Source organism: Dermacentor albipictus, chromosome 6 (genome assembly GCF_038994185.2).
Source record: "Dermacentor albipictus isolate Rhodes 1998 colony chromosome 6, USDA_Dalb.pri_finalv2, whole genome shotgun sequence".
In the NCBI taxonomy this organism is placed as follows: domain Eukaryota; kingdom Metazoa; phylum Arthropoda; class Arachnida; order Ixodida; family Ixodidae; genus Dermacentor; species Dermacentor albipictus.
This window is the reverse complement of record NC_091826.1, coordinates 70,593,751-70,610,399: the sequence shown is the minus strand read 5'-3', so window position 1 is coordinate 70,610,399 and position 16,649 is coordinate 70,593,751. Positions and strand designations below refer to the sequence as shown.

At 47.1% G+C, this 16,649-nt stretch overlaps 1 protein-coding gene across 10 annotated transcripts in view; it reads left to right on the top strand.

Annotated features, from left to right (window-relative positions):
* The window catches only part of LOC135910481 (myelin transcription factor 1-like), a 354,839-nt gene that overhangs the window by 266,566 nt on the left and 71,624 nt on the right, over positions 1-16,649 (top strand). For 7 of the 10 annotated variants that reach the window (XM_065442516.2, XM_065442517.2, XM_065442521.2 and 4 more), the window contains exons 1-2: positions 6,212-6,331; positions 6,922-6,955. In XM_065442516.2, coding sequence (XP_065298588.2) covers positions 6,947-6,955 — 9 coding nt within the window. In that variant the 5' untranslated portion in view covers positions 6,212-6,331; positions 6,922-6,946. Of the gene's footprint in view, positions 1-6,211; positions 6,332-6,462; positions 6,482-6,921; positions 6,956-16,649 lie in introns of those variants that run through there. The other 3 variants (XM_065442515.2, XM_065442514.2, XM_070540817.1) reach the window with 2 other exon arrangements.

Below are 16,649 nucleotides of genomic sequence, written 5' to 3'. Positions count from 1 at the left end.
GAATTCACTCGTATAGACCGTTGACCATTACATCGGTGATATACAGGCTAGCAATGCAGGCAATCAAATTAAAGCTTCAAGCATGGGCAGCGAATAATGGCATTTTGGGAGAACTTCAGAATGGCTTCAGAATAGGTAGGCGTTTAATGACAATTTATTTGTTCTTACTCAGTGTATTGAAATGTCAAAAGTAGAAAGCAGACCGTTATATGTGGCCTTTTTAGACATTACAGGAGCCTATCGCAACGTACACCACAACATTTCGTGGGATATTATGGAAGGGGAAGGCTTAGGTGACGATTGTCTCCAGATTTTGAGAGAGATTTACCTAGAAAATACCGTTTGCGTTGAATGGGAATGGATGAGGAGCGAGGAGAAAGTTCATATCAACAAGGGACTGAGGCAGGGGTGCCCTTTATCCTCACTGCTCTTTATGATGTACATGGTGAGGATGGAGAGGGCGCTGTAATGAAGTAATATCGTTTTTAATATCTCATACAAACAAGTGGGTACAGTAGTAGAGCAGCAACTCCCAGGTTTATTTTATGCGGACGATATTGTGTTGCTAGCTAACAAACAAAGTTATTTGCAACGTCTGACTAATATCTGCGGACAGGAAGGCGACAATTTAGGTTTGAAAGTTTGCGTTAGAATATCAGGTGTTATGGTATTTAATGAAAACAGTGAATAGACTGTGGCAATACAAGGCCAGGCAATACCTCGGGTAAGAGAATATAAATACCTTGGCATATCGATAAACGAAGGCAATAGATATATGGAAACACAGGGGAATAACAGTGAAGGGGAAGAGAAATGCAGCCATAATGAAGCACAGAGCGCTATGGGGATACAATAGATACGAGGTGCTCCGAGGTATGTGGAGGGGTGTAATGGTTGCAGGACTTACTTTTGGAAATGCGGTTGTTTGCTATAAATCAGGGGTACAATCAGGACTCGACGGGAACCAAAGGTCAATGGGTCGCCTCGCATTGGGCGCTCACGGGAAGACTACAAATGAAGCTGTGCAGGGTGATATGGGCTGCACTAGTTTTGAAGTGAGGGAAACTCGCAGTAAAATTAGGTATCAAGAATTACTGAGGAATATGGAAGAAAGTAAATGGGCTGGGAGAGTGTTGAGGTATCTGTAGAGGAAAAACATTGATTCACATTGGAGGAAAAGGACTAGGAAGCTTACCAGCAAGTATGCGGCCTGTAGGGTGGGCAACACAGCAAAAGAACGTCAAGCGGAAAGTCAGAGAGTACGAAATTATCTCATGGGTGGCGGCAATGGAAAAGAAACCTGCCGTGAGTAACTACTTAAGAGGAAAAAACAAAACCAGGAAAGAAACAATTTATGATAACTCAAAGGGAAGCTCATTACTTTTCGAAGCGAGATCGGGATGCCTTAGAACACGCACCTATAAAGCGAGATATAAGAAGGAAGAAGAAGCATGTGCTTGCTGCGGTAAAGCTAGGGAAACTATGGAGCATGTTTTTTTTAGAATGTGAAGACGTCTACCCAGTGGTCGATTTAGGCACCACTGGCCTCCATGAAGCCCTTGGGTTCAGCGAGAGCAGTAGAAAAGTAAACATATACGCAATAGGGATTAGTAAGAGGCTATTGGAGGATTGGTGGAATAAAAGTAGAGAAACGACAAAAAACGGAGACGTACAATAGCACAGTTCGCAATAGCGGATCAGAAAATTTGGTTGTGGGAGTTCATAGTGTTTTCTTTTTCTCTTATTGTTCAACCTAGGTAGGTCATTAGGCAGTATAAAAGCAAGGGCATAGTGGCGCAACCCACCGCCCCGTTCCAAAGGGGACGCTCATAACATCCATCCATCAATCCATCCATGTCTACCGGAAAACGCTTGCCGCGAACGCTATGCGCGAAGGCGAGCGTTGTGGTGGAAACGCGGCCTCTTGCATGGGCCGCGATGCGGCGGAGGCGAGCGCCAGCTGGAGGTATTGCAAGGAACCGGGCGCGCTGCTCCGAGCCGCGGCCGGTTTATAGGTGTGAAGGGGTTTCTTTGCGTTTTCGCGGTACAGAAATATGTTTTCTCTTATAGCCAAATAACAATCCGACAGCTATCGTGTCTGCGGGTGTGTGTAAGTCGTAGTTTACGACTTTTCCACGTTTTTTAGCTTGAGGAATTCAATTAGTTCCGTAATTCCCTTGCATCACACAAAGGGCCTGGGTATGGGTGGTTCAAAAAAAATCAGTTTGCTGGAACGGTGTCCGACGCCGGACGCCGACACCGGATTCCATAGCTGCAAACTTGAGTCCTGTAAGACCGACATGGCTGTTTGTGTGCTGCGTACGGTAACTCTGTGTTGCTGCACCACAATAGCCCCCTTGTCCAGGATGGACCGTTGGCCCGAACCAAGTCGCCCCACCCACTCAGCCCGGGTTGTGGGGGAGAACCGGGATCAATGTATCGGATTATGCTGGGTTGATGAGTACATGAACGCTCATGGACGCGGTGCCTTCAAAGGTGCCAAGTCCTCTTCCCATCTGACAATGGTTCCATAGCTGCCCCACGTATTATTGCTAAGACAGGAACCCGTCGGTCGTTCGGTCCGTCAACCGTCGTACTGAAAAGCCTAGGCTCAGTATACGTACTATGGTGTGGCGCTGTGCTGCGACCTCACAAAGCGCAACGGCAACCATCAAAGTGCAGTAAAGGAGCAACGCCGTCTTGAAAGTGCATCAAACAATTTATAAGAAATCTTCTAACTGTACTGACGCTTTTCACAGAGAGGGAGATGGGGAAGGGGGCCGAATTTATTGAAAAAACGCAGAGAGTTGGGCCTGAGGTAACAGCCTCCTAGCCTGCCGCTGTCCGTTTAGAGGGAAGGAGCGAAAAGGACGGGTCTGACGAGTGATTATGATGTGGTTGGACAGTAAGATGCGACTATACGCGCATTCGTGCGTGAAACGCTCGTTCGCAGCCCTGAACCTAGGCTAGTGCTCGCTAAGGATTCTAAGGGAGCCTTGATGGGTCACATTGTTGACATTGCATCCGGCAATGTGGCACTTTTATGCGTTGCATATTGCAATCACTCAGTTCAGCCCTTGGGCGCGGCCGGGCAGCCACCATTGACCTTTAGCGCAACCACGTGACGTGACGTCACGACAGCCGGAGGAAAAGCTGGGCCCCAACTCGCGGAATATGCAACGCATTCTTGGCTTAACCAAGCTAAGCCTGGCCATTTTTCACTCAACGGCCGGTTGCTGTTTGGCTCGAACGAAATGGACATGAGCTGCCGTTGACAGTCATAACGGGGACATGCTACCATTGTTTAAAAAATTTAATTACGGGGTTTTACGTGCCGAAACCGCTTCCTGATTATGAGGCACGCCACAGTGGATGACTCCGGAAATTTCGACCGCCTGGGGTTCCTTAACGTGCACCTAAATCTACGTACACGGGTGCTTTCGCCCCCATCGAAACGCGGCCGCCGTGGCCGGGATTCAATCCCGCGACCTCGTGCTCAGCAGCCCAACACCACAGCCACTGAGCAACCACGGCAGGTGCATGCGACAATTGTGTGCCCGCTTTCTATATTACTATGATCAACTCTGCAGCGACCCAAATTGGGCCGTACTGCCGAGTAACGGAGCACTTACGAGGACTCACAAGTCAAAGTATTCAGAACGCTCTCGCCAACTTTTCAACGTTTCCAGTCGTTCCCATGCGGTCCCTATTTAGGGCTACTAGCCCTGCTTTGCGAAAATTCCGAAAAACTGATTTCTCGCTTCTTTTTACGAGAGAACTGCCGTCGCCACCTTGTCGGGCGAGGTAATTTAGTTTGCATACAGGGACCGCGAGCACGTGGAGATTACGGAGACCGCAGTTTCGTAATTGAAAAAAAAAATGTGTTTCGAGGAAAAATCGCCGTGAGCCGGTACGCCAAGACCGGTCCCCTCGCAATGATGCCCCCCCCCCCAAAAAAAAAGGAAACTCAAAAGTAGCGCGGATAGCAAAGAAAGAAAAAAAATGAAACGAATGAACAGATGGCAGCAAATTAAGAAATCGCAGGATATTTACGGTTCAGTAACCCCAACAGGCATTTCGCCGCAGGTACTTCTAAAGGTAAGAACCACACTCTTATTTGCACTAACGTCAGTCTTTTACCCTTCGTGGTTGCTTAGCGGTCTTGGCGTTGCACTGCAAAACACGAGGTCGCGGTATCACATTCCGGCCCCGGTAACTGCATCTCGATGTGTGTGCGTGCGTGTGTGTCTGAGTGCGTGCGTGCGTGCGTGTGCGCGTGTGTGTGTGGGGGGGGGGAATAAACACACTCAGTGTATAAAGCTGTAGGCTGCATAGAATGAAAGTAAACACAATTGTACGCATCGCCGTTAGTTGTGTATATGATCTAACGCACACCGCTTGACTAAAGTTTCGCTTCGCATAATTTTCAATACGTGCGTTCGACCTGCGCAGGCAGTTAGGTTAAACGATGTATCGCATGTGCTTACTGCGTACTTGTTGAAATGTACTTATTGGAATTCTATTGTCTTTCTACCGAATGTTTGCTGCTTCCAGTTGACTTATTTGGTGACATGCGATGGAGCATTATGCGTGATTTTCGCAAGCGTGATAGAAACGGAGGGCAAGGAGAAAAGAAATATGGCGGGAACCATCTTCGGGCGACTTCCAACGGTAATGCGATTAGCATTGAAGCAATGTAGCAACGCGCCACATTTCCACCGCCGTGCATGAGGCGCCTGCTGCAACTGGGCTCCTCTTTCGTGCATCCATTGTTGTGATTGTCGTTTTGTTTCCGGTGTGTCGTATTGAATCCAGGTTTCATCCCCAGTCACGATTGATTTCAAAAGGTTGTCTCCTTCATCCTGATAACGCTCAAGGAACTCCAAAGCTGACGCCATTCGTCGAGTTTTGTGGCCGTCCGTCAACATTTTTGGGACCCAACGTGCACAAAGTTTTTTGTAGCGTAACCGTTCAGTAACAATAGAGTACAAAACAGACCTTGAAACTTCTGGAAATTCCGTAGATAAAGCAGTAAAGGCGAATCTGCGGTTTTATTTAACCATTCTGTCAACTCGTTGAACCAGGTCATCTGAAACGACAGATTTGAGTCCTTGGCCCCCTTCATCATGCACATCATTACGTCCATCTTTAAAATTTCGACACCATTCACGCACAACACCATCACTCATGAAGTTTTCCCCATACACTTGATTCTTTCTCCGATGGGTTTCTGCAGCACCATGGCCTTCAGCCTGTAGAAAACGAATAACACTTCGCAATTCACACTTGGCGGGAGCAACAATAATGGCAGCCATGTTTACGTGGCTGTAGCACAATGCCGACTGAGGCCTGAATGTCAACAATGGCGGAGTGTGTAGCGCGAGAGCTGCGCAGTTGCCTACAGCGCATGCCCGCTTTCTGCTGCCCGCGTAGCGCCTGCACGGAGTGATCGGAGGTTGAAAAAAAAAACGGCCCTCGTATATATCCATGCAAGATTGTCTGAATATATGCCGCGAGGGTTTCAGTCCGTTCATCAGCGGAGAAATTTTTTAATTTTTTTTTTTCTTTTTTTTCACTGTAGAGCGGCACATACTCGAGGCCACACACCCAGGGACTCGAGTTGGCGTGAGGGAGATTCGTTGAACGGCGACACGTACCGAGTGGCACATACAAAGCGACTCTACTTGGCGGGAGACAGGTTAGATACAGACAAACGTATACTTATGGCAAACTGCGTGAAGTTCCGAAATGATGCTGATATCCCATCAACATCTACGCAGTGGTCGATTTCGGGGATTCGGTTCTCTCAGCCATTATTGCACTAGCCACTAGACCTTTGACTACCCAGCAACCCAGGTTGGTTGGGTATTGGTTAGAGCCAAACATCCGGGAAAGTGGGTGTCCTAAAAGAAGCATATCGCATTGAAAGTTATGAAACAATGGTTATCTGCTACAATCAACATACTTTGAAGAGTTAATGTATAACGATGCTCTTCATTCATTCATTCATTCATTCATTCATTCATTCATTCATTCATTCATTCATTCATTCATTCATTCATTCATTCATTCATTTAGTCGATCATTCGTTCGTATCGACCTTGCTCAACGAACAAAAACTGAAGAAGGCGAAGTTTTGTTACTTTCCACGTACTGGGCTGCTGCGATCAGCACGCGCACGAACTTCTTTCTTCGCAAGTAGAAAAAGAGAACGATGCCGGCGTCGTAGCGCGGACGCTAGCCCGTTGCAGCCGGTTCAGTTCTCTTCTGTAGTTTGCGCCCACCCCCCTCCTCGGCACGTTAGACGGGCCCGCTGCGTCTGGAACTGAAGGTACGCCATCCTCGAGTCATCCGCGAGTTGATGTGCCTTCGCAGTTCGGGCCATCGAAAGGCCCGTAAGCTCTGTTACTCGTTGTTGTCGCGAGACAGTTTTCGACCACCACGAGAGCGTGACCGGCCGTTGCTTCTTGCGTCCCTAAAGGTGATTTGCTGCCGCGACTGTTCTTTCGCAATCTTTTCTGTGTCCACGTGCTCCTTCTTGTAAGCTAGCGCCAGTGGAACGGCGTGTTTTCTTGCACGAGCTCGCATTTGATTTCCCACTTGTGAGCAGAACGTGCTTGATTGTGCACTGTTAAACTTTATTCCGATATCGATGTTTTTGCTTGAAAACTGCTTAGTGCTAACCTAGTGGATGTGCTTCTGTATTTCCATGTCGATTCTTATTTTCAGCTCCTTTTTTTTTAAACATGACTGTCTTTGTAGTGCCCACCAGCTATGCTCCCAACTGAGAGTGGCAGTATTGAAAATAAAATAAATAAGTAAATAAATAATATTTTTCCTAGTCGCCCTCAATTTCTATTTCTTGCTTCTCAAGAAACCTGACAATAATTAACATCTTCTCTGTTTCATTTTGTTCCACAGATAATCGGAACTGGACCGGGAAGCTATGAGTAAGGTAAGTTAAGGTCCAACTTTTTTTTAAACTTTTGTTTGAATTCATATAATCGCGCTTAAAAACAACAGTGCTTTCTTCTCGGCTGCCTAACTTGCATTTGCAGCTAGCAGCACTGCAAAGAAGAAAACATAAAGAAAGTTGCATGGAGGAACAAGGGCTAAATGATGTCTTGAAGTTCAAAAAGAAAGCTGTTGCTTCTGTCACCTCTACAGTCATTCTATTCTCGACGCACACGGTGTTATAGCTTTACTCAATTTTGTGCATGAATTTTACTCCATCTGAATTCAAGTAATATGTGCGTGCGGCGCGATGCATTGATACGTTACAAAAAAAAATGTGGGGATGTCAAGTGGATGGGCAGGCCAGTCAACCAAGTTCAGGCGATCTGTCTCTGCCCAAACAGTCAATTTACTTTATAGGCACAGCACGGGTGCGTTTGACACGGACGGTGCACTGTTAATCCAAAGAGCCCAGGGGTGTAATTCACGAAGGCTTTCGTTCGTAATTGCAGATTGCCATTGGCAGTTCGCCTTTGCAAATATTTCCAACGTCATGACAGCCTGACTTTTCTGCGAATACGTTCCGTGATGTTTCTGAAGGATATTTATACTTTCCTAATAATTTGCTTATCTTTTTCTGTGGATGCACTTTAGAGCTCACAGAAACCTGCTCGTTCGAGCGGATTGGCGTTTTCACACAGATCAAGTTTCCCAGCATGGAAACTACAATGAAAAAAAAAGGTTTCATATTCATGCCAGCCAACTACAACATTCCTGAAGCTTCGTTTACTATATCTTTTATGACATTCTCGGAGTAGGTATCGTTACCCGAAGCTTAACTTTTTAAAAGATCGGGCCTATACTCACAAAGCGTTTCGCACGTTAAAATGTTTTGTGTAAGTAAAGCCGGCCAACCATGATCACTCTCCAAAAGGTGCTGGCCGATGAGAAATTGTTCTTATGAAAGAAAGCCTTTGCGAGTTCAGTCCAACAAATTTGTCTATCTCCTGTATAGACAGTAAAACATCCACTCATGTTGCAGTGCTCAGTCTGACACTTGTCATACTGAAACAAATCGTTGGGAAGTAACATTTACTCGTAATCGAGACATTCTGCGTGCAATTTTTCTCCTGATGCATGGTATGGTCCGCCAATCCACCGTAAGCGGAAGGATCTACGCGGTTGCTTCGCGTAATAACAGCGAGAATTAAATCTCGATAACGCACATTAAGCTTCCTCTCTATAAACAGAGCGCTAATGTTGAACCCGTGCCGGCCTATTATTCTTAAGTATCTAACAAGCCTTAGAAGTTTTCATCCGTCTTCAGTTATAATGAGCGCTGGCACTGAAATGAAATAACATCGTTCGAAGCATTTCGATCTTATCGCGTTTGGAGTACACGTTAAAACCCCTCAGGCGGTCAAAACTAATCCGGTAGACTATTCCACAAATTTATAGCTCACGAATAATTAGGGAAGTATTTGTTGTATATATATATATATATATATATATATATATATATATATATATATATATATATATATATATATATATATATATATATATATATAGCACGCGCGTTATCAGCATAGAACAGTTTACACCCTTTGGAGTGCCCCTTCTGATAACGCGCGTGCGTGCGTGCGTGCGTTCGTGTGTGCGTGTGTGTGTGTGCGTGTGCGTGTGCATGTGTGTGTGTTTGTGTGCGTGTGTGTGTGCGTGTGTGTGTGTGCGTGCGTTCGTGTGTGTGTGTGTGTGTGTGTGTGTGTGTGTGTGTGTGTGTGTGTGTGTGTGTGTGTGTGTGTGTGTGTGTGTGTGTGTGTGTGTGTGTGTGTGTGTGTGTGTGTGTGTGTGTGTGTGTGTGTGTGTGTGTGTGTGTGTGTGTGTGTGTGTGTGTGTGTGTGTGTGTGTGTGTGTGTGTGTGTGCGCGTGCGCATCTTTGCAAATGTTTGGCTATAGCTGAATATCTTGTAAGGCAATTTGAATCCACGATTATATATCACCCAGTTTTGAGCAGACGCGCACACGGAATGAGAACAAGTTTTGGCCCGCGTTTACAAAGTCCTGCGTTCGTAATAACCATTTGTCATTGACCCACAGTCTTTGACATCTTATGTTCGCTATCGCTATTGGCTGGCATTTGTTCTTAAGAACCAATCTAGCGCGAGAATTGCTTCGTGGCGTGGCTTCTTGTAAGAAGACTAACAAGATCCCGAATAAAACTACCGTTTGCTTATGATGAACTGGGGCCATGATGCACTACCCTGTGCGTTTCAAAGCAACTCGGCAGCGTTCTTTGGCCATGTCGCTGAGGACTACTACCGCAGCAGCAATCAGCTTGAAAATAAACGAGTTCTTTCTTTTCTCGTTTAGTTTGTTAAGTATAATAAACATGGCTGACATATTGAGTAGCACTTTCTTATTACTTTCTTATTAGCTCTTCCCTATTGCTCACTATTGCTTCCCAGGCGGCACGCGAGAACAGTCGGAGAAATACCACTGCACCACTTACGGTGGTCCTCCCGCATCAAAACATGCCGTTCATCGTCTACACCTGGAGTGAATAGTAATACATCGGCCACTTGAGGAGTATAATTAGCCAGTGGCGAAAGAAAACGCAATTCCAACGCACATGTTGGAATATACGTGAAGCAAACCTTTAGCGAAGCGTTTAACGAAACGCCAGTACAGCTAACGGCGATTCGTACGATTGTGTCAACTTTCATATTATGCAAGATGCAAACTCGTGCAATGTTTGTGATTATGCGCCCCCAAATTCACAACTGTAGTCTCGGGGATTTTTTCACCTTTACGATACTACACACTTCACAAGCTGTCATACACCAAGTCATGCGGATGCACTGAGTGAGACGTCTGTGCAACGATTTGTTGAGGACGAAGGCGATGTGCGATGCCCGTCAAAGTAAACATGGCAGTGACGAGTTCACGCACAGACAAGTACAACTCCTACCTAGCTGCAGTCAAGGATGCTCTGCCTCGTATTTTAGCCTCTTGTTTCACAGTGGCGCATACCGACTCCAGAGGATTAGAAGAGAAAAGGCACACACATCTAGTGTAACATACCTAATGGCAAAACCAAAGAAAATCAGGTAACTCATGAGTCAGTTGAATATAATGTGCTATTTTATTAAGAGGTGAGTATTCCATTAAGAGGTGAGTGCGCTGTAGAAATAGTACCTATGGGCGTACGTTATACGTTCAGGTTTTACAAAGGAATTCTTTTTTTTAAATTATTATCCAGAACAGAAGTGCGCTTACTGATGCTCCTTGGTTGGTCAGCATGCAGGGGCTGGCGAGATTGTTTCCTCGTACTTCCATTCGGTGCACAAATACCTCATAAGTGCGCCTAATGTGTGCGCCTATATATTGACAAATATATTTCACGAGATACCGACCGGCTATGCGATGTACGACAGCAGCACCAGCCACGACAAAAATGCAAGGGTAGGCGAAAAAAGTAAAGCAGTTTAGCTTTAACAAACACGCAGATCCAACGCAATGTTAGATTCTGAATGGCACGAACGTTATAGCTATAGTTAGCGAGGCAGCAGAAGTGGCGAATGACGCAAGCGCCTCCTCGTCACCTGTAGCTGTCTGCTTCCCGAGAACGAAGGTGACGTGGGATTCATTAGCGCACGTAAAAGTATGACCAAGACTCCCCTCTCCTCTCTCTCTCTCTATCTCTCTCTCTCTCTCTCTCTCTCTCTCATTTTCCTTCCCACGTCTAGGGTAGAAAACTGGGCAAAAGTCTAGTTAACCTCCCTGCCTTTCCTCTCTTCTCTCTCTCTCTCTTGTCGAGGGAAGAACGTTGATGTGAGGTTAGATGCAACAAATAAGTACGACTCACACGTGAGTGCTTCTAAGGATAACCCCTCGTGTAGCAATGGCACACACCCATAGTGGGGGATTGGTCAAGAGAGGGCAGATTTCCAGTGGCAAACGATTGCAGGTGGCGCACACCCGGCAACCCAAGCAGTTGTCTATCGACAGGGCAGCAGCCGACACCCTTTTTCAAAAGCGATAATAATGCCGGAGCATCAGCTAGCGTAGCCGAATTGAAGTCAAGCATGCTTTTGAAGCTTTGTGTGGCAGCATTTTGCGAGCGCATTTAGAAACTGGCACTTGGAAACTGCCGCCGTCTCTTCTGCGCACCAACGCACGTATTCACACACACACACACACACGCACACACACACACACGCACACACACACAAAAAGAGTTATTAAGCCGAAACTGTTCGTAAGAGAAAATGTCAGCCAATCACGATGTTTGGAATATCATTACGAAAGGTGGTGCACGGCAAACCGCTCTCACGGACGAAAACGTATGTGAACACTCGCCGCATCTCGGACGCGCCTATCACGATCGCGCATGCGACTTCCTCGGTTCAGCGACCACGTCACCGACATGCCAGATGCCTCATCCAGATGCACGGAATCTATCGTCGAAACCGCAGCAGCAGCAGCCGCTGTGGCTCGCCCGCAAGTTAGCCAAGCTGGGCGACTGCGCTACTAGCGAGGTTGTGTGCGTGCGTGTGTGTGTGCGTGCGTGCGCGCGTGCGTGCATGTGCGTGTGGTATATATGAAGGAGGGGCGCAGAGGCGGAGTGGAAGCGCGACCGAATCGAAATTCAGACAGCGTCTGATGGCCGTGAATAAGTCATGTTCCGCGCCGCGCCCCGCCGAACTCCGCGCGCAAGTGAGCGGCCGACCGACCGAACCAACCCGCTCTCTCACTCTGGCGCCACGGGAAGCAACACAGCAACGGCCGCCCAACCTCGAAGCCCAACACCCGGCAACCCCTCCCCCTTCCCTTTTTTGCAAGCGCAGGCTCGCAACGCAGCCGCGCTTGGAAACGCGCTGTCTGCGACGGTGCGCATGCACTGCATAGCACGTACTGCCACCACCGCTACTGTGCGGGCAGGGCCATACTGCGCCTCAGCAACTCCGCGCAGTGCGGAGAAGCCCGGGACTTGTGTCAGCCAATTCGTAACGAGAGAGAGCTGCATGATACAGAGAAAGGGAGGGAGGTTCGCCTATTGTGCGTCGCTTATCCTTCCGGGAAGCTTCCATTCCGTGGTCGACGCGCGCAGGGTGATCAGAGGAGGGTGGTTGAGGAGCCCTTCTTCCGACTTCCCGTTCTGCGGTCGGCTGACGTGATCCGCAGCTTTCACTGCGCTGCACCGAGGTTGCGAGACGCAACGCAACGCACAGGGGCAGGCAGGTGGTGCGGGACGGCAGAGGATGAAACTTGTAGGCTCCCGTGCTGGCAGACTACTACTCTTGCCGAATAAGCGGTGAGGAGGAGGTTAGGAAAGGCGGAGAGGAAACATACCAGAAGGTGGTGAGGTTTCTGGTGGGGCGAGCCGGTCCGTTGGCGATGCCCGCTCCTTTGCAGCCGCGTGGAATTATTTCGTAGGTAGGCGGCAGAGGCGAGCACGGTTTTTCTCTCTGGCTGGGGCAGCCAACATCTAGCATTCGCCAGCGCATGCCTCCGTCGGGCATTAGTTTTTGACCTCGTAAGGCCCGATGCGGTATGAGAGAGCTGACGCGAAGGACGGCGCATGAGGTGGGTATGATGGAAATAAGGGGGAGGGGGGAGGGGCGGGAGAGTGACATGTTTTGCGTTGCAGGTACTATAGAGTATCGTGGCCGTTCTGTCGAAAGATTGAAAAAATAACAGCAGCATCGTTTGTAGGAAAAATGTAAGCTAGAAAGAAGCCTGTAAGAAGCTTTTGCAGGTAATCAATCAGTCAATCAATCAATCAATCAATATGTATACTTTATTTCATATGCGTAACGATATATATTATACAAACAGAAACTGACAACACACCCTGTTTGCATGGGAGCATGTAACCGAAAGAAGTGGAATACAAGAAGGGAGTTGGGAGCAGCGCATTTCGCATGCTACTGTTGCCCTGTCGTCAAAGTGAGAAAGCTAACGGTAGTACTCATAGTATTAGTGGTAATATTAGTGGCGTTGATTGCAAGGAAGCTAAATGCCCAATAGGAGTGCGAAACTAAAAGACAAGGCGAACAAGAAGATTAAATAAAAAAAGAAGAACACGTGACCGGAGAAACGAGAGAAAAGTACGCGGGAACACTAACGCCGTGTGCGAGATGACAAAGCCAAAAAAAAGAGGAGAAACGGAGAACGTGAGGAGATCGACCCAAAACTCCACCCCCTGCGCTGAATTATGAATTAAAGCTTGGGCCGTCTGTCTGGCATGCGCACCGCCGAATCGACCGTGGTTTCGTTGACCTATCCCAGCCTTCTTTTATTTATTTATTTCTTTTCCATCCTTTGCTCACCCACATACTTTTCACCTGTCATCGTTTGTGCCTTTTTCTTCTTTCTTTTTTTTATCTTCGTGGCAAGGTGCCGTGGAACGTGGCAGACGGCAATGACGCTGGCGTAATAAGTAAGCAGTGGCTTCGAGCGACGTGACGCGAGAACGGGGCAATAGAATACGAGCATCGCTGTTTAGTCGCTGTTGCTTTTTTTTTCTTTCCCTGACATCCCTAAATCTTTTCGCATGCACTGAATGCTACTGCATATAAAAAAAGGAACTGAAGCCGCGCCGGTACTCGGTGTTTCGGCAGCTTCCGCGGCAGCTCTGGTCAAGCCGCTAAGTCGGAGTCAGCCGGCCCGAGAAACATTTATCAGGGAGGCGTGCGAAGATTTTTGGGTGGTGATGGTGATCAGTTGAAGGGTAAACGTGAACATGGAGGTCTACTTGATGTATAAGCGGTAATTCAAGGGCGCGGCCGTGACGGCAGTCAAGATGACCACCATTTTAACGCGACAGCGTTAAGGAGCTCGTGTCGCAGAAAAGCGGGTGTCGTCGGCGTCGGCGGCGTTGGCCGTGAGCGATAAATCCCAGCAGGCACTTCATATATATTTGTAGGAAGTCTGTGATGTTAAAAAAAGAAAAGAACTAAAAGTACCAGTTCCCGTATTCACAAAAAGCTCTTTACCGTAGAATTGTTCGTAAGAGAAAATTCCGGTTAATACTGATGATGGGCATATTGCTAGCGAAGGCAACAGACCACAAGCAAGGGGCACTTAAGAACAAAAAACTTTGTCAATTCGGCTCCTGAACTAAGCTGGACGTAGTAGCGAAGTCTTCCGTTTTAAGCTGTGCCAAACGAAGCAGCTGTGAGCAGGTTGCTAAGTTACAGCACAAGATTGTCGAACGCTTTTTTATCGGCCCCTTTTGCGCCATTTGTTTGAGAAGAATAGTAAGAATGTTTCCCCTTTCTTTGTAATTATTATTATTCCGCTTAATTTTCGCACACCACATTTCAGTATCGAACATTTCACGACGTGTGAACGTTCTTTCTTACTTTATCAAAAATAATAACGGAAGACATTCGCAACATTTGGCTTGTTTCTAGTTATCAGGCACGCGAGAGTCACTTTCAAATGTCCCAGCAGACTGCTAACAAAGCAATATAAAACGCGAAGAAAAATGTACGAGTGCTCAAAACTCAACTACTGGTTAACTACTAGGGAAAGCTGTTTACCCTCAACAGTAAAATTTTAAAAAATAATTTCCGTGATTTTAAGCGCCTAATCGACAATCTGATTACAAGGCACGTTGTAGTGGGGCCCTCTGAATCAATCATCTAACCCTTTCGGGTTTTTCGCGTTTCGGCCTTCAATCAAAATGAGGCCGCCGCGGCCGGAGTGGAACCTGTTACCTCGGGCTCAGCAGCGCAACGTCACAGCCATTGGGCTACAGTAGCTGGTCATTGATGAATGGCCGGAATACTTGTCTAAAAAGCGAGACCGGCCCCACCCGCACTGAAAGCTCGATCTTCCAGTCTCGTCTTCCTCCTTTCCTATACGCGAGCGAGGTGTACAGTCGAGAGCAAAAGTGTACACACCACTACACGAGTGAAATATTAGATTTTTTATTCTAGTAGAGTCGTGCAAGATGAAATTGTATTGATACATTACATTGGTCGAAAAGGAGAACGCATGCTTTATTACTTTATCTGAGCCTTGCTTGTCAGTCCGCGAAAATAAATAAATTCGCGGCACCTGTGGGCCTCAGACTTTCAGTCGAAACTGTACTTGTAATTACTGCAGCGTGCTTTTCTTCTCTTTCTCTCTCTCTCTCTCTCTTTTTTTTTTACACTGGTAGCCGCGGAAGGCTTCCCGTCGCGTTAGTATTTTTTTTCTTTTTTGACACCGATGTTCACCAAGAAAAAAACTAAGTATGTTGTCCCGTAGTTAGGTAAATGTGCTTGACGTGTTCAACTATAAGAAACGCACCTCATGCGTTCAGCTTGTGTACCTAACGTTGTTTTGCATTCAGGAACAAAATTCATTTATGAAACAACCTTTAGCTGAGTAGAAAAACCAGACCATAATCGCTATTACGTAAAGCTATTCCAAACTTTTCTATTTCGATTCTACAATCAGCCCTTCATGATTGGTCAAAAAATGTTCGGGCCACCGCCACTTCGCCTGTCCGTCACATGACGTCACGAGAACCGCTTTAGCTCCCCATCCCATATGACGTGTACACGCTGATTATGAATGATTAGGCCGAGCAAAAGAAGAATTCTTATTTTTGATTAGACGCTTCTTTTTCTTTTTTTGCCATTAGCCCTCTGCTATTGGTCAAAAGCTTTCGGGCTGCGCCCAACTTCCCTTGTCTGTCACGCGACGTCTCAAAACCGCGAAAACTCACCGCGTCAAAGTGACGTGTACGCGTTAAAGATGCGTTAATCAACCGAACAACACTGGATTTTTTTTTTCTGAATAGCCAGAGACTACCCCGTTCCGAAAGGAATAGAAGATGGCTTCCCGCCGATCGCTCAGGCAGTGGCTACTTGCACCTGCCGGAGAGCATGAATTTACTTGTGTATAATTAAACTTCTTGCGTTGGCAGTATAACGTTATCGAGCCCTTTCGGCCCGTATGCGACATCGCTCTGCTAACTCTTCTTCGCTGAAGATCCGTTTTAGCGGCATTCTTACCCTTCTGTTCCAAGCCGCCGCGATTTTCGACCAGCCACCGCAAGCTACGTAAGGGGTAGCTGACCAATCGCAGACGCCGGCACGCCACCCTCCTCACTCGATCTTCTATTTCCACTGCTGGCTCGGCCCCATTGAAACCCTCTCCACATGAGCGTGCTCCTCGCCTCTTGTCAGCCAATTAGATAACACAAGCCGGTCAGTGTGGACAATCTTATTCGTTTTTCAAGCAAACAAAAGTGACGTTCTATATAAACAAGGAAAGCGTTTGATTGGGCTGTCCAGCCAACGCTACAGGTCACCGCCCGATGCTTGCGTCGGCGGTTACGTCAATGTGACGTCAGCAGATTGCAATAAAAAAACAGGTTCGAATAGTTTTACGTTATAGGGCCTCGCCCTGACGGGTCTGATATTGCAACTTTTATTTTATTCTTTACCTGGTAAATTTAGCGGGCTGCAGGTTCCGGAGGGCAAAACCGGAAATATTTGGGGGCCTATTCGTGTAAAAATTGAAAGGGTGTTGCGGCAAGTAGCGAAATACAGATACTTAACCAGTACTTAACAAAAGTACTTACGCCAGTCTTACCGTGTACGGAGGCTTGTTAAGCAAAGAGAGACGCTAAAGACAGGTGGCGGCACCAACTTCAATTTCCCCCTCCATCTTCCTTCGACGTCATAGGCTTC